The sequence below is a fragment of the Manis pentadactyla genome, chromosome 1, assembly GCF_030020395.1.
Source record: "Manis pentadactyla isolate mManPen7 chromosome 1, mManPen7.hap1, whole genome shotgun sequence".
Classification (NCBI taxonomy): Eukaryota; Metazoa; Chordata; class Mammalia; order Pholidota; family Manidae; genus Manis; species Manis pentadactyla.
Window position 1 is genome coordinate 76,121,091 of NC_080019.1, and position 18,600 is coordinate 76,139,690.

Sequence of the window (18,600 nt, forward strand, 5' to 3'; positions counted from 1 at the left end):
AAAATGATCTAGGAAGAAAATTAAATCCCTACTATATCTGTCATTTCATATCAAAACACATTCCAGTTGGATTCCAATGCAAAAATAAAACCAGACACCTATTAAAAGAAAGTATACATTACCATTAACTTACACCTATGCTTTCCAAGCAAAAATAAAAATAAAATCTTGGGCTTTCTAAGGAGGAGATAAAATTAACCACATAATACTTGAGAATGCCTATACCAGCCCTTTCCCTTATGTGAAAACAACAATTAGATATTAAAAGGGAAAAAAAATTGGAGAATATTTTTAGCCAACATGGCAGTCAAAAGTTTAATTCAATGTGACAAAGATAAGCATTGCAGTAGGAAAAAAGGACAAAGGGCATAAAATAGGTAGTTCACCAGAGGAGAAATACAGATTGCCAATGATATGTAATTAAAATGCTTTCCTCAGCAAAATAGAATACATGTAAATCAGAATGAAATGGAACTTCATTATCCAAATTAGCAGCATGAATAAACTTTAGGGTGGTGAAGATGTGCATGAATGAGCTCTCTCTTACATTGTTAGTGGAAATATAAAGGGATACAAATTTTCTGAAGGATAATTTGGATGAATTTTTCCAACAGATTAAAATTTTAGCTTACCTATTAACCCAGCAAGGTTATTTCTAGGCAGTTATATAAACAGAAATCCATACATCAGTCCATAACGATTATAATGATTAGCATTGCAATCATACTAATAATATTGAAAACCATAAACAATTAGAAGTTTGGTAGAATATATTATGCCAAGTTGATATGATATCATCTAGGCAGCCATTAAAAAATAACAGAATATTCAATGTCATGAAAAACATCCACTATAAATTTTTGAGTGAAAATGCAAGTTACTTAAAAATAAATCTTTGAGTGAAAAAGCAAGTTACTTACAAATAAAAAAGTATAAATACATACATGTATGCATGTATACATTAAAGTAAGTGTATGTATATGCATATAAATAGATGGACTCAGACAAATATTACTAAGAGTTATCAGTAGGCAGTAAGAATACAGGTAAGTCTAATTTCATTTCCTTCTGCGTATCTACATTTTCTAATTCTTCTACAATGTATGTATTACTTTGGTAGTAAGAAAAGAATAAAAAATTTGTCTTTAAAAACAGTCATACTTTGTTTAAAGCCACAGAAATCCTTTTTTCAAATGAAATCTTATGTGGGAACCCAAATCATGGAACCAGTTAAAGAAGTAGAGCAGGGGAGAGGCCTAGAGGCCTGCTCACTCGGTGGGCATCATTGAGCACCCACTCTGCAGCGTCAGTGCTGGGGGATTCTGCTAAGAAACCGCTGTCTGTACACTTCATCCCTAGGACCTGCATGATGTGTTGTAAAAACATAAAAGGCCCCGTGGTTGCTGGTTACCTCTAGCATGACTCATAAACTGTTTACTAGCTCATTCCATTTAATTCACTGTAGTCATTGTCCTATGTTCATTTATTAAGTACTTTTTAAAACACTGTCTAAATTTTAGCTTTGGATTATCTCAGTTTACTTGTGGATTTGGACTAGAAGTACTTCATCATTACATAATATACCCTTAGAGAATTATAACTTGATGTTGCACCTCAGATTTTATCGAAGGTCGATATGAGAAAGGACTACATGAAGAATGGATCTCCATCATCCTTAAAACTATTATTAAATACATTGTCCATTATGGTACTCACAGGCCTGTACAGAAGGATGCATGTGATAAATTCCCCTAAAATTTTAGTACCAGAAAAAATGTTTGCCCATTTTTTTAAATAAGTATGTCCTCCTTCTATAATGCTCTATTACTCCTACATAACTCATCATGTCTCCCTTTTGGCTTTGGCTGCTGGAAAACTCAGAGCTATGTTTATTGCCAAAGTATAGCAACAAATAGCTATCTAATTTTGCAGAAAAACTCTACCCCAAAGCACTTGAGTATTTACCCTCAGGTAAATGGTTCCATAATATACATGGCTCATGTTATGAGTTGTCTCAAATCCAATTTGGAAATAGGCAAGGATTAAATAATAAAAAAACACATAAGTAATTTGGACAAAGCAGGCTTGGTCTTTGGCAGTAGAAAATACTCACACCTAGGTTTGGTTTGTATCAAATCCCTATTAGGCACATTGCTTAATCTGGAGTGCCGCTCTGGAGTGAGCTGTGCCCCTCGATGTGGCCACGGATATTTGGGTCTTTAAGCTACTGAGGCCACACCTGCATTCGTCCATCCCATGAGGCTGGCTCCTTAGAGTGGGTCGTCATGGCATCCAATGAGGATATCAGGTTGAAAGGGTTGCAGATGAGCAAGTTACAGATAAACTAGCAATTTATATATGGATCATAACCTTGAAAGTAGTTAATAAAACAAGATCTTGCTGAAATGAACCAGGAGGTAGACAATTTTCAACACAGGGAAGAACAATTCTTAGGCATTGGGGTGTGTGTGGTGCATGTGTGTGTGTTTATTACAATGTTCAGCAGAAGACTAAAAAATGCCAAATATGTATTCTTACTGTTAACAATACTTAAATCATTTTATAAAACATTAAGTGCTGAAAAGGGCATAGAATATGAAGGAAAGGGAATGAAAATTTTTTGAATGACAGGTAAACTGTTTACCTTCATTAATTCATTTAGGGAACACTGGTGTTCTTTTTTTTCTGCAATGCATAAGCTGTTCAGCAACCTTCCTAATAACAAGGGAAGGTACTAATATAATGGACGTTGTGTTGTAATGATTTGGATATATGGGTCCAGTAGGGTGGACTCAGGTAATGTTGTCTTGATTATAGTATTATAAGAACAGGCAGGGTGGCTTTATAAGTCAGCAACACATCCCCTCCAGCCCTGTGGGAGTAGCTTGGCCTCTGTGGCTCTGCAACAAGTTGGGTCAGCTGCCCAGAGCAACAGTTTATCATTACAGAAAAAGGTTTGCTATGGTTTTTGCAGGAGGGCCAAACCAGCCCAGGAGCAAGCAGGCTCTTGGGGCCCCAGGTATCTTCCTGATCTTAGGGGCCTGCTCGATATTCATGGACTGAGCTTCATTCTAGGGAACAATGTGTGGGGCTTGAGAGCCCAGGCTCTAGAGTCAAATCTCTTAGTTTTAAACCCCAGCTCCATCATTTACGGTTGTCTGAGTCAAGTGGGTATAGACCCTCATTCAAGTCTTTCTGTAAATTAGAAAGAACATCCATGAAAGGCAATTCACCAGCACATGGCTCACAGTACAACTTTGTTATATGTCAACTTTTACTATTATTTAGAGGTAAAGTACCACCTAATAAAATGCAAATGCCCAGGGAGGCATACCTTGTTACGAGTTAACACTTCAGGGGTTCTCACCGCCTGAATGTCAATTAAGATGTAGTGAGAAGCAAGAGATCCAGGACTGAAACCTGGGAGAAGCAGGAAACCAGATCAAAGGAGAAAAATAGCTATGACATTTTGCTTGGAGGCACAGTGGTTCTACACAGAAAAGCACCCAATCGTTGCAGTGATCCAAGCGCAAACCCTCACTGCAGCAGGAAGGTAATCTAATTGTGGGATCCAGTTCACAGGGTCTTTGGCCTTCGGGACCTTAGGGACTGCCCCTTTGTGTATCAACTGTTCCACCTCAGAGCATTCTCTATGTGGACTTTCTATGGTAAGAGACGTTAAACTGTAGAGCCACACGTTAGCTCTGTGTTTTCTGGCCTGCCCTAGAGCTCTTTTCTGTATGCAACAATTGTAAACACTGGTATGAGCACTTGCTGTTAACAGTCAATGGAAAGCACCACACTTTTCCTCAAAGCTGGTGGGCTTCCCTTCACACTCTGAGTAGAGACTTCACTTGTAAAGTCATCCATCATTGCTATAAATCAGTCATTTGTAGATTTCAACATAACCCCACCCCACACCCCCTCAACCAGCAAGGGGAGAAGAAATGGCATTTTGGAGATGGTCCATTAAGCTGTTATGTACAAAATGGGTGAATAATTATTATTTTCTCTGCAGGGTACCCAGGAGACACTTATTCTGACACAACTCTAAAGAAGAAGGACTCCATTTCACCTCCTGCTGTGCCAGGGAGGGGTACATCTGGGGGCGCACAGGGCTTCACACTTCCAGTTTGCTGTGCAGAGTGAAGTACTGACCTGTTAGGCCAGCAGCCTCAGCGGACAGGAAGGCGCTCCAAGACAGGAGGAAAAACAGGCCTGTTTCCAGCAGAGGGAATTCGCACAATTTGGTAAATTTGGTCAAGTGACAAAGACACGTTAAGGGAAACAGCAATGGCTGGTACGGATACATCTCCTTCTTGGCTGAGGAAAACGAATCTAGTGGTGATGGTTTTAGAGTAATAACAGTGATTTTCAGAGCTGATTAGGAAGTGCTGCCTCTCATTGGGATGACACTGAGGGCCAGCACGAGTTCCATGCTTCACTGGGGCCTTGCACTCTAGTAAAAATGCAAACTTGTGTGCAGATGAAAAAGATGTCTTACTAAGAGGATATGTCAGCTAACAGTGACTTGGGCCTCTTGAATTTGGCCTTCGACCTTGGGGTGTGCCCTCAGGAGACTGTAGCAGATCTGGGAACACAAAGCAAAAGCGCATCTGGGTGAGATGCTAGTATGTCAGCACCAGAGGAGGCCGCTGCTCCCTGGGGAGTGCCAGTTTGTGGACAGGTCATCTGGAAGACGCTTCTCTCATGGGGGCTGAAATAGGATCAGGAGGAGCATTTATGCTTGGTGATAGGGAAACTACATGCCCTCTTGGTATAAGTAGGATGGAGGAAGATGTGTATTATTTCTAGGTCAGGAAAGAAGCCTTTGGCAGGCAAAGGCTTATTTTGGCCAGGATGACATTTGGTCAGCAGCCTACAAACGTCGAATAGTGCAAAGGCACAGTGATCAAAGTCATGCAGAGAAGGGGTTATGGGGAGATGATAAAGAATATGTGGTCAACGGGACAGGGTTACAATGCAATTGTGTGTCCACAGTTAGGAAAAAAAATGCCATGACAAATTCAGAGACGTTGTGTTGCATTTTTATGCTTCTAGAAAAAAACCTGAAGACGAGTCCACATTAAGAGATATTAAGCAGCAGGATAAGGCAGAAGAAGCATGAGCCCTGGGGTGGAAGATTCCCGGTGTGAGTCTTGGCTCTGCTAGTCACTGGCTGTGTGATTCCTGAGCAACATGTTTTGAGCATTATTTCTATCCTATGGAATTGTCAATAAGAATAAACCTACTTACACAAGTGTGGAGAGTAAAGTGAGATTAAGTATATTAGTGTCTAATAAAAATAGTATCTGTGTGATATTATTATAAAGGTAAATGAGGCATAGCACTTAAATAATAGGACGCCTGGCATATCATAAGTACTAGGTAGGTTATTGATCATTATTTTTGTCAGAAATCAGCCCTACTTTTTCTAACTTACTTTATTCTTAGTGGAGTCACATTCTTCAGGGTTTCTAGGATAAAACTTTGGAGTGGCCTCTTCTTTATCTTATAAACTCTTCTTTATCTCTTATAACCAACCAATCACTCAGTTGTAGATTCTTCTAAACATTGTTCTCCTTCCTGATGTTGGCAACACAGTTCCCTATCACAGTTGCCCATGATTCTAATCCTCTCTTTGGATTCATCCTATGTACCAGTTCTTCATTTATAGTTTAAACACAGGAGTTTCAGTACATCACTATCCTAAGCAGAAACCTTCAGTAGCTAATTGTAGACTACAGAAAGTAGCTAAGAGTCCTTTGAATAATACTCCAAGGTACTGTGCAATCTGACTCCAACCCACCTGTGTCCACTCCTCTTCCAATTGCTCACCAGCCCACACCCTCTGATGCTCCCAGGCACATCTGCCTTGTACCACATCAGCACCAGCCCCCACACCTTAATGAATATTGGTCTTCTCCTAAATCACTTATCACATGCCTTTTGCCTATATCCTACCTACCTTTCTGGCCAAGCCCAAGCCCAAGCCCTCTGCATGTAAATACTCTTTTTCAAATTGTCTTCCAGAATCATAAGGCTGGCCAAGACTCTGTTGGACTATTCCAGACATGACAGACTCATCCCCATTTGAATTTTTAAAGTCCTAATCACTTGGCTGTGGCTTAGGCACACACTTGCTATCCAATTTTTATTGGAGGGCTTGTCTTTCCAAGCTTGTCACTAATTGAAGACAGGGTCCATGTTTTTTCCATTTTCTGAGTCATCTTAGAAACTCTTAGTAGAACCTAGCTTTTGAGCAGCTGCTCAGTGAATCTCTGGGCCAGTCCACATGGAAAAAGACCTCAACATTTCATTTTCTTTGCTGAGGCACTGACCCCTTAACACCCTCCTTCTTCCTTCTCTTTTCCTCAAAGTCTTTAGTCCTTGATCCTTTGCTATTCCTTTTCTTTGTGGCCTCCAGAAGCCCTCCAATTGACATTGGCCTTCTGGTGGTTCTCCTTAACTCTGACTTATTTTGCCCCATACAAATAAATGCTCTGAGTGAACTGCCCACCAGATCAGCTTCATTTCCTGGCTTAAATTCTCTAGGCACTCTATCCATCCTCCCACCCACCTAATTACAAAAGAGGGAATGAGATGACACAATTACCCAAATATGGCAAACATGTCATTTCTGCACTGTTTGCATGTCCCCTCCCATAAAATAGCCAAGGGTGCTTACATAAACCCACAGTGATCTTTGGCTTGGCCAATCCTATGAGCTAGTGATTGACATAAGCTTGAGAAGGGGGAAGAGAATAGAATACTCAGTTTATCACCCCTAGTTGATCCCTGTCTTTTCCTTGAACTTGGGTCTTCAGTTCTTCCTCTTGACCCAAATACAACCAATCCTGATGGCGCTTGGCTGCCTGTTTCCCTAAGTAGCAATTTTTAAGACTGTTGATATCCTAGGACCAGACAGTGTCAGTAGTGCTAGAACTGGCCTTGGACAAGAAAAGAATCTGGGCCCCTCTGCCACTGGTACCAACCTATGACTCAAGGATGATTCAGAACTAAGAGGGCCCCAGTGGCACTATATCACACTTGAGCCAGATATATAGCCCTTTCCTGGCCTGGAGGTTGTCCATCCTCAGAAACATTCCAGGGGCACTGACAGCTCCTAACAGTGCCCAGCTTTCTGCACTAGCACAAAGGATATTAGCGCCGTGACGACAGCATATGCAGACCCCATGGCAAATGAGCCGGCGAAGATCCCCAGGAAATTCCCCACGGACTGGAAGAAAGCTGCAGCATCAAATGCGTTTGGATTCTCCTTGGGACTGTAAATGGATATAGAACTGAAAAAAAAGAAGAGGAAGAAGGTTAGTCAGTGACTTCCATCTTATAGCCCAAATGCCAGAAGACAGAATTCAGCTCCCATTTTTGGGAAGGGCACCTTCTCCTACAAGGTTAGGTGCTGGTTGGAAGAGTTCAGGGGAAACAGATGGGAAGGGAGAGAGGCAGAGAAAGCAGAAAGCTTCTCCCTTCCTTACAGCTCAATCCCATGGCATCCGTATATTGCTGCCAGTCAGTAAACATTTTTATATTGGAAGGGTCGTAAAGAATATTGTTTCTGAGCAAACTAGGCATTAAAACATGGTAGGTGTATAAGGAATCTGCTGAGGAGATAGATAACTGTGAATTATTTAGTGGCCATATGTCTTCAGTGCTGTTATATATTCACAAATGTTCCTGATAAAAAGTGCACTTTTATGGCCTGTGCGCAAATGGGCAATACAAATCACAGCGTGCACAAAATATTCTGCTGTGATCTTGTAATAAACCACAAAGCATTCCTCCTCCCCAGCGTAACCCTTCAGAAACAGAGCCTAGATGATGCTTAGAACATCATAGGATTAAGCCCTGGGGAGAAACAAAACCCTCATTTTCCCACCGAAACAAATGGCAGCAGCTTCTGAGGCCATCTTTTATACCCCAATTCTGGTGGCTGCCAACAGATTTATTTCTATAGAGAAAAATCAATCCACCAATAGGCAGCCTGCGCACTTAAATATTTTTGAGGACATCATACTTGCTACTTTTTTTTTTTTTTTAACCAGGGCCTCAAATCCCAGTGTGTTAATATGAAGGACAAAGTGTGTCCTATTTTAGTAAATATGAACTCTGTATTATAACACTAAAAGGAACAGATGTACTAGAACCAGGGGTTTGGGGAGACCAATGAAATAAAAGTAACATTTCAATTTTTCTTTTTTTGCAGTTTTTATTTTAATATGAAGTCTTTAAAACTAATCAGGAAGAATAAAGTGTTTTACAGGAGGTTCTGAAAGGGACTTTGTAGCAGTCTAAAGAACAAAAGTACACAAGACACACTGACTTGAGATTGGATTTTACAGAGATGTAACTAAATCTTTTATGGCTTGGATGATTAGAGCAAGTTAACTCGCAGACTTGACTCTGTATCTAGAGACTAGTTAAGAGAGAGCTGGGGGAGTGGATTCCAATTCTTCTACAGGAAGATGTGTGGCATAAGAAAGGTAGTTTTAAATGTTCTTAGTTTTTCCCTGGATATTTTTAAACCCCTAAAGTAGGCCAAACACTTCTGCTTTGATGATAATTGGATAAGGAAGATGAATGTGGATCTCAAGTGGATTCCTGAAATGTATGCGAGAAAAGGATTGCCTTTGAAGTGTTTTCTTTTTATAAAGTGTTGTGCTTGGCAGAACAAAAGGGAAAGCAAACCCATATTTGGGTTTGTATCTGGCGGTGGTGGGAAAGGGGGTAAAACCCCATGGCAGTTATGAAACTTGGTGCCCAAGGCTGCAGAGCTTGATGTGGGAGCTGACATTCACTAGCTCATTTCTCCATTCCAAAGAAGAAACAATAGTTACGAGAAAACATTCCTTTTACATTCTGCCTTTCAAACAAAGGTCTTTGCACAGTAACAGAGCTTTGTAAATAATTCTGTTAATTCCTGAGGCTACCGGTAGATGTGACCACTCAGACAGGCGCTTCTCCATGCCCATCTCTGCTCCCGCACTCCTGGAAGGGTTTCCTCTGTCCTAGTAGGTGGAGCAGCATCATCACATCATTTAGCCACATCCTGTAACATTATTTATGTAATGTTTTTCTTTTAATCAATTCATTTTCATTTAAATGCAAGAGCTTTTATTAAAGAATGTTAATGAAATTGTAAGTTTGATGTGCTCGTTTTATTTCTTCTTAATACATGTGAGATATGTAATTATTAAATTTGAAAAAAAGTTCATCAGTGTGTCCCCTAAAATCATCTGGATAACCCTACTGGTTAGCAGTCTGCATTTTGAAAAAATGTTCTCTTCCTAGACCCTGATCCCCATCCAACCAGGTGCAGGCAAACCTCATGCCCTTTCCTGTGGCATCTGACTTAACTGAAGGGAAAAGCTTAATTCCCTTCAACCTACAAAGACTTGCCTATTGTATCTGCCAGCCCAAAAGATCTCTAGGACATATGCACTCAGTATCTGCTATGTGCCAGGTGATGCATTAGGTTCAGGGTGTTGGGAGAAGGTAGGGAAGAGCAGAGAAAAGAGAGGCAGAATCTGAGTTAACAAACATTTTATTGAACATATGCACAGTGTATCTAGATAGGCCTAAGATGTAGATGACAACTATCTCTAGTCATGGTGCTTAGTGTGAGTTTGTGAGAGGTATACAACATTTAATGGTGCAAATGAGGAAAGGGCACTATTTTAGAATAGAGGTTATGGCAACAGATGGTGTTGGGGAAAGGGTATTCCAGGCAGCGGGAGGAGTTAGCAAAGGCAAGCAGGCAGGTGAGTTGTGAGAACTGCATAGTTATGCCTGGAATGCAGGGCACATGTGTGGGGGGCGCCTGTGGAGGTGTAGAGGTGGGTGGGTGGCATCACTCAGAACTTTAAGTTCCATGTTAGGAATATACAAAAGCCCTCACATTATGCCATAATATTTAGGTCTCTTATGCTGCATTTTAACTTTATTTGATCCTAAAACATTTCATATTGTTATCTCACCTTTTCTTTCTTTCTTTTTTCAATAAAATAAAGGAAAGAAGGGTCAAAGAACTGAAGATCATACAGCTATTAAGTTCAAAATGTAGATTTCTTGTTACTTCCTTAAGATCTTATTGGTAGGAAGACACGAACCCACACCAGGATAGTTGAGTGAATGCTGCTCTGACTACAGGGGCAGTCGTAGTTCAGGTACCAGGACCTTTAATTTCCTGCCTGGATGGACCATGGGCAGCACCTTCTCGCATGCAAGGAGAGAGCAGAGTGCATTGTGTGGGGCAAAGGCACCCTTTTCCCATCCCACCTGCAGGCGAGACTCAGGGCTTCTCATGGGACTCTGCTTTCCTGCCTGGCTTCTGCTCCTAAGAGGTGAGCATTACTGGGCCTGGCCTGGTCTTCTTCCTCCTTGTATGCCCAGGGCACAGCCTGGTGCTCATCACATAGCAGACTAATAGAATGAAGGCAAGATGACTGGAAAGTAGAAAAGAAAGAAGAAATGCAAGAAGGAAGGAGTCTTGCAAAAACTAGTGGTCTCTTGAATTGAATCATCATTTCTGTGTGTGAGGATCTGGGGGTACATTTAAAGACTGTGTATTTATCTTGTGCCTTGCAGGGCCATTCATTGAGTGCTGATTGTGTGCATGAAAAATTCAAAAATAGTCAGTAAATGTTGAATATCATCACAATCACCATCATCATTCTGCTAAGAACTCCCACAAGCCTCACAGTGACAGGGAGCCAAACGCTGTGGCTGAACCAGGCCTTGCTTCCAACCACACAGGGAGGGGATGTGGTTCCCGTCCTGGCACACAAAGGTTCCAGGTTGCTGCAGAGGAACTCCTCACTTTTGCATGGGTATGGAAGCATCTCCAGGGAAGAAAGAGCCATAGAAGTGAGGCTAAAAGTTGTCATGTTTAACACGGAGCTCTTGTCTCGGTCGATCAAAGAGGAAAGGAGAGTCCTCAGTAGTCTGGGCTGAGATCTGTGCCAGCACAAGAACAGGAAACTAAGCTTCAGCTGCAGCTCCCCGTGTTTAGTGGGGGATATTATGCATGCGGAGCCCTCTGGCTTCTGGTGAGGAGTAAGGCAAAGAAAGCAGGAGCCCAATGGCCCAGGGAGGTTGCACCTCTCCTGACTGCCAGGATCTCAGGAAGCCGTTCCTCTGGGCTCTAATGCCTGGTAAAGGCTCTGGTATTCAGCTGCAGCCCTAAGCCTCTGGCTTGCAGAGAAGCAGCTGCAAAGTATGTTTTTCTGAAACAAACAAGGGTTGGGTAGCATGTGTAGAGTTTTCCAACTTCAACCCAAGAGAGGAAGGAATATCATGTTCTAGCAGTTCAGCCCTTTGGACTTAGAAAGGAAATACCTCCTTCGCTACGCTGAGGGAGATGCTTGAACCATTAGTGGATGCAAATATTGGAAAGGAGAGAGGGAGAGAAGATGAATTAGACTTTCTGCTAACCTGTGTAGTGCTTGATCTTTGGGAAACCACTCTGAAGAGGCATTGTTTATAGCACAAGTTAGTGAAGATGGACCTACAATCCCTACCTAGGCTTCTGTAAAAGATTATTTGAATTGGGTGGAACGAATATCCTTGAAAGTAACAAGGCCAGAAATACATAGTGGTGTTTAAATATTCATCTCACAAACTGGAAATAAGTCCAGGTTATTGATTCATTCTGTTCAGGAACAGATTATTCAGCAAAAACCAGTTTGAGGACAGTGTGTTGTCTCCATTCTCAGAAATAAATCTGTGCAGCACCTTTTATTAAAATATTTTGAAATGGTTAAAATATCCTACATTCCTTTGATGAAACTAACCTGAATAAGGATCATATTGCTAACTATATCATTAAAGATTCACAGAGACAATGACAACTCCAGTGGTTCTCAGCAACCCATTATTTCATCCTTATGATGCTCCTTAAGGAAACTGCCTGGCAGCTTAGGTGGTTTTAAGAGCATAGAAGCTGAATCTGAGATCTGGGTGCAAATCTCAGTTTTGCCACTCACCGGCTGTGTGACCTGGAGCATGTCACTTAAACTATATGCACCTCAGTAATAGTAACTATCACATAAGGTTGCTATGAGAATTCAATGATTTAAAGTTTATGAAGTACTTGGAATGGTGCTTGGCCTATAGTAAGAACTAGATTAATCATTTCTTAAGTAAATCATCCTCCTTCAAATAACCCATCCCTCTTTGCTCCTCCTCCTCTCTCCCTTTCTCTCCTTTTTGAAATGAGAGCTTGGTTTAGTTCTAAAAGAAGGATCTCAAACTAGATGTCCAGTCAGCATCTCAACCGCAATAGAACTGGGAGGTCACTACCTGTCTCCCCCACACTCTGACTCACTGGTCCCTGGTCTAGGATGTCTGGGCACCAGAGATCATTTGATCTTTCAAATTGTTTTGCATGGAATGGTGTGTGGCACAGAAGCTCAATAAATGGTTGTGATGAAGAGGGAGCAGCAGAAGGAGAGACGAAAAGTAAGACGAGAAGAGGAGAAGGTATTGCAGTTATTCTGAGAGTGAAAGTGAGATAACATCGGGCAAGTACTGTATAAACGGCCCCATCATCACTGCTGCCAGTGCTGTCTCCTCCGTGACTCTGACCACCAGCCAATTTTGAACACTGCTGGGCTATTTCTCTTCTGATTCTTATAGCCTTTCCCCAAATCACCCAGTTTCCAATACCTGTCTATTCTTACTATTCTTCACTGCTATTGCTAAAATATTTTGCCTAGTAGTTACTCACAGAAACTCACGACAACATCAAGGTCCCAGACAGCTAGTCTTTCATAACGATGCCTCCGACTGGTCCTCCCAACTCCCGCAGTCCACTCACAGCCATGTGTGTCTGAGACTACCTGCCCCCAGTCCAGTCTCAATTCCGTTATTAACATGATATCAGTGCTACTTCAAAACTCTAAAAAGTAAAGTATTAAGCAAGTACATTGTATTTTTCAGAATTTCTAAGAAACAATCATTAAAGAAAAAAAACAAGAAAATGACTACTATAGGCAAAGGTATATGAAAGGACCTTCCATTTTCTCTGCTAAATCTTTAATCCCTAGGAAAAAAATTGCTACCTACTGGCACCAGTTTATTAAAGAGTTCTTGACTAGTTTGGATATATGTGTATATATATATATATATATATATATATATATATATGAAATGGTTTATTTTTTCCAATCACTTCTTCCAACTGTACTGTATCGAATCCCTCTTTGTGCTGGATATGTAGTTCCGTTAATGCTGTCTTGGTGAAATTCCATTATGCAGTTCCTTTCACTTATTAAAACTTAGTGCAGTCCAACTTGAAACCTAAATCTTTATAGCAGGATTCTTCACCTTGCAGAACATTCTAGAGCAGTGGGCAGGATGTCCAGCCAGAGGTGCTCCTCCGCCTCTCTCCTGGGCACCAGAGCTCCCTGGTGCTGGAGGCACAGAGGAGGGCAGGGAGCTGGGCTGTCCATCTTAGGTAGTCTGCTGCTTGTCCGTAGCGGGCAGCCTGGTGGGTTTCCAGCCTCACTCTTGCTCCTGTTTGGTCTCTGGCTTAGAGGCCTCTGCTAACATGGTAGCATCTCCATTTTGCTGAGAATCACCTTCGAAGGGCTGTTCAACCTTCCACGTGCTGTGCCAGCTATATACATTCCTAGCCCTTATCTGTAGTTTGGGTCAGGGGCCATTTGGGAAGCTTGGTGGCTCTCAGCCCTGTTTTGACCTCCAATCCCCTGTATTGGGCTACGGTGCCCTGTGCTGGCTGGGCTCACCTTGCCTACTCTCCCAACACACCGAACCAGGAGCCTCCAGGTCCTGATACAGACGGCTCCAGCTATCTCCTTTCAGAAATCTCAGGCCAGACCCTGTGTTCTCGTGCACTGCCACCGCAAGAGGACACATAGAGAGCTCCCTTCCCTCACTGCTTTGAAAGAGCCTCTGCCCCTCTGCAGTTTAAGCCCCTGGGGAGTGACCTGCAAGCTCTCTCTTTCTGCAGGTGGCCCCAGGCTATTTGGGTGATGTCAGTGGACCTAGGGGAGAGGAATCACTTCCATGTGAGGCTAACAGCTGCACACCTCCAGTGCTGCACTCTTTCCAAGGATGAGCCCCTTCCTTTCCCATCCCTTTCATGTACTGATTTGAGGCAAAAGAGATGGGGTAGGGAGTTTGGAGGAAATGAGGCTGATTCTGTAGCCGATAAAGCCAGCTGGGAGGTGTGTGGTCCTAACTGCTGGGAGGCCTACTGTTCTTGTAGTATGGAGACATTCAGCAACTTCTGGTTTCAGCTCTGCTCTCTAAACCCAATCTGGAAAACAGGAAAAAGCCCACAGGGTTGCACATCTTGTGACCTAAAGTATGTTGGATGCTTCTAGCTTCTTTTCTCCTCGCCTAGAGTTGCTTCACCATTCTGTTCTAAAGGATGCACTTTATGGAGACTTTCAACAAAAAGGGGTGATGAAAATTTGTAAAAGCTGCTGTTTGGTTGGCCCTGAGTGTCACAGGTAAGAAAAGAAGTAGAAGAAAAACTAATTACAGCACTATTTTGTGTTTAAAATGTTGTATCCCTTAAAAAAGAAAACAAGTGGTTCTTTATGTATAATTTATCTTTTAATAACAGTACTAACCTGCCCTTTCTCAAGAAGTTGCTTAATTATGAATAAGGAATTGATTTTTATGGGGCCAAGAATTGTGTGTACACATTGGAATGCATTCTGGCATCTGCCTGCCCATTATTCTGGCTTATGTTCTGCCAAAGGCTAATGAAGCTCTGTCAAGAGAACCTGCTGTAAAACATAATGACTTCAGGAACTGGGGGCATTCCAGGCACCCTGGGAGGTTAGAAGAGCTGCCTCTTAATAATAAGAGGTTCTGGCCAGAAATTCACTGAGCTTGAGTTGGAACCATAGAGTTTCACCTTCCCAGAGGGCCAACCACTCTGCAGGGTGGGGAGCTGTGGGGAGGTGCATTAATGAACTCTTTCAAGCTTCTGGAGGACCACTGAATAACTGCTCCCTAAGAATCCAAATTCATACCAAAGAGTGACTTTCCAAATCATTGACAAATTAATCATTTTGTCATTTTGATGTCTGGCACAAAAGAAAAAGACAAGGGTAATTCTATGTATCATGGTTGCCTCCAGAATAATTCAATCTGAGATTGAATTAACTGATTCATTTCATCAACAAATATCTATTGACTACTTGCTATGTACAGACATTGTCCTAGGTACTAACGATACAGCAGGGAACACAACAGAGCTTCTGAATTTATGTTCCTTACATTCCAGTGGAGAAGACAGCATAATACATAGCTAAGCAAATAAATATGACTTCATGACAGAGACTGAAAATAAAAATAAAGCAGCATAAGAAGATGGGATAGAGAGTGAGGGGGGTGCTGTTTTCATTAGGGTGGTCAGGAAAGACTTCTCTGAGAAAGATTATTAAGTGGTGAATGAATAGAAGTGGGGAGAGCTTTCTAGTCCCTGAAGCAGAACTTGCTCGGTGGGTCTGAGAGGCCACAAGGAGGCAGTGTGGTGGGAGGGACATGAGCAAGGGGAGAGTAGTGACAGACAGGGCCAGAGATGGGGCTGGGGCCAGGTCTTGAGAATGTTTTCAGGCCATTTTTAGGACTTAGGGTTTTCTTCTAGGGGTGAAAGGGCAGCTACTGGAGGGTTTGGAGTAGAGGAGAGCCATGGCATAGATTGTTCCAGATGAAGGCCATGTTCATAACAGTAGAAGCTGGACAGCAGACCAGCTCCCCAGTGGTCCCGTCGTGCTCCCCAGTGACTGGAACCGACCAAGCCTCTCTTCATCACTCTGGATGTCACCATTTATGAGACCTGTCAATCCACAGGCCACAGGAGAAGGAGTATGGTCCCGAGGAGGAAGATGGAAGGAAGGAGGGTTTAAAGGATAAATGTGTTGAACAGAAACAGCATTTGAAAGGTATCACACAGAGGAAGGCCTGGCCTCATTCTTTGTGTTTCCAGCAGGCAAGATAAAGTCCTCAAATAAAACAGCCTATGGAGAAATATTTCAGCTCCACATTCTATTTCAAAATTTCCAAATTCTTAGATCTGATGGAAAATGGGATAGGTTCTATAAAAGGGTAATGAGTTCTCTGTTGCTGGAGATACTTAAGCATAGAATGAGTTACTTGCCAGAGTGCTGTAGAGAAATTCATGCAGTACACAGTTGGATAATGTGGCCTCAAGGAAACTCTCACCCCAAGAGTCACTGACTCCCCATCTATTTTCCAACTTCCTCCAGGATTAGCAGGAGAGGGATGTAGGATTCTTGGCTTTCTGTGTTGACCCAAAATCTGCCTTTGTTAAGAGCTGAGCACTCCATGGAGAAGGAGCAGTACTTCAGCAGGGATGCAATAAAGGCACCAAAGATTTGGAGCTGGGTTGATAAAGACATCAAGAACAATTACAAACTTCAGCACAGAATAAAGCCTTGGACAGATTCCTAATTTGCTCTGGTCCATTAAGTTCCAAATTTAAGGTGACAAAGAGAGCTTTGAGTTTAAAATTGGTTAAAAGGGAAGAGTTTAAGTAGGTTTGTTATGAATTATATGTACATTTCCTTTGAAAAGGGATCTTCCATTACTTTGCATTTTAGCCTGAAAAGTCTTGTCAGAATTGAATTAGTCTGTGGGCTTGGAGAAATTTTCTCTTATATCTGATTTGAGAGGAAAGTGAACTCGAGATAGACTTAGAGATAAAAGTAACTTTCAAATGCACTTCTTATTTTGTTTTCTTCCCTGAAACAGAAACAGGACTTAGACTCCCACTGCTGTGAGCCTATTTAAAAGAGAGATACTAATTCTCATTTTCAAAGGGGAATTTCCCCCCTTTCTCTAACTTTTCAGTTCCTTTAATCCTCACTAATGAAAATTTAGGTCCATAGACTGCTGTGATATGTGAAACTTTTAGTCATAATAGATATAAAAAGATATAGAAAAATAGGTTAATAGCCACTAAAGATGGAAATCTGGTTAAAGTTAAAATATAATCATTAACAGGTGCAAGCAAGACCAACTATTAATTCCCAAGGTTGAAATGGAGAAGAGGGACAGATGTTCTGACATTAGTGGGCACTGGAAATACTTAATATTTGGTGTATTCATTGCTATGGAACATGTACTGTGTCAAGTACTATGTTAAGTGTTTTTATAAACATCATTTCATTTAACACTCACACTGACCCCCTGAAGTAGGTGCTATTATGAGTTCCATTTCACAGATGAGGAAACTGCCTTAGCAAGATGAAGGGATATTATATATTTCACTTCATTCAATCCTTCTAACAATCTAATGAAGAACGTTGCATTTTAGAGATAAACAGACTCAGGGAAAGCAAATTGTTTGCCCAAGGTAACTCACTAGTAAACAAAGAGGCAGAACTCATGAGTCTCTGATTTAAAGCCTGTGCATAATGCAGGCTGGAAAGAGAGAACAGCTGGATCTCTCACCTGAGTGTGCTCACAGATAAATAATCCAACAAACATTTCACCTTTAAAGGATCAAGGAAAAGGCCGCTCCTGGAAATTTAAGATTTTAGGACTTCTAGTACTGATTTGTAAGAAAATAAAAATGCATTCATTAATATATCCATTTCTGTAGGAATTTTCCTGACAACCTAGTGCTGCTTATAGGCCATGATTTCTTCATGGAGACCCCCTCCTCCACACTGAACGGGTTTAATATGAAACTACATCTTAGGGCTCTTGGAATTTATACCAACACCAACTCAGGCCTGTCAACCTATGCAGCTGTTCACTCATGGTGACTACTGTCTCTTTATAGTAATGAGTTATCTGTGTCTTAATGTCTTTATCTGAAAAATGGTGAGGATAGCAATTGTTTCTCCTTTTTAGAGTGAGGATTAACTGTGTTAATAGGTATACAGTGCTTCTACCTGAAATCTAGAAAGCATTCCATAAATGTTAGCTGTTTACTATATCTTTCACCATTTGTTCAAAATAAATCAATAAAAACTGAGCTCTACTTCTAAGAATATGGAGGCATTTAGGAATTCCAATTAATGTGTCAGAACATTATAAGAATCTTCTGGGGTGGAATGAGCAATAAATTTAGAGCTAGATTAAATACCAAATTCATCTTTTCCTTAATGAGGCAGAAGCTGCTGAGATAGTATCAAACAAAGAGATGCATGTAAATTGTTAATAATAGCTAAGCACAAAAGATCCACAGTTGTCTTGAAAATCCAACAGAGCTGAACTTCTACCAGCCTTGCTGGAGAAGGGGACACCAAGGTAGACATGTGTGGGGAAGTTGGGGTTCCTATGGCCAGGATCCTCACTGAACTTAAACCACCTGATGATGTAACTGGCCTGTTGCTGGGCTGCCGCTTCCACACCTTTAGGCAATAAGCTATTGTTGCGCTATATAGAGAGCTCGGCCTAGTGCTCAACCTCCCGCTGGGAGAACAAGCCGGGTAATAAACCCTTTCACCCCAAATAACATTTTGCTGTCATTTCTTTGGTCTCATTGAATCCATAGCGAACTTGCCCGGGGCCAAAACCCATTGGCAAGACAACATACCACTTAAAAGGATTTGTTATACCTGAAGCAAA

The 18,600-nt window shown here is 41.6% G+C and overlaps 1 protein-coding gene across 3 annotated transcripts in view; it reads right to left on the reverse strand.

Annotated features, from left to right (window-relative positions):
* Positions 1 to 18,600, reverse strand: part of SLC9A9 (solute carrier family 9 member A9) — a 527,348-nt gene that overhangs the window by 277,690 nt on the left and 231,058 nt on the right. For all 3 annotated transcript variants that reach the window (XM_036904299.2, XM_057498899.1, XM_057498900.1), the window contains exons 7-8: positions 7,166 to 7,304; positions 4,159 to 4,264 (exon numbers count right to left, since the gene is read on the reverse strand). In XM_036904299.2, the coding sequence (XP_036760194.2) occupies positions 4,159 to 4,264; positions 7,166 to 7,304 (245 nt within the window). The remainder of the gene's footprint in view (positions 1 to 4,158; positions 4,265 to 7,165; positions 7,305 to 18,600) is intronic.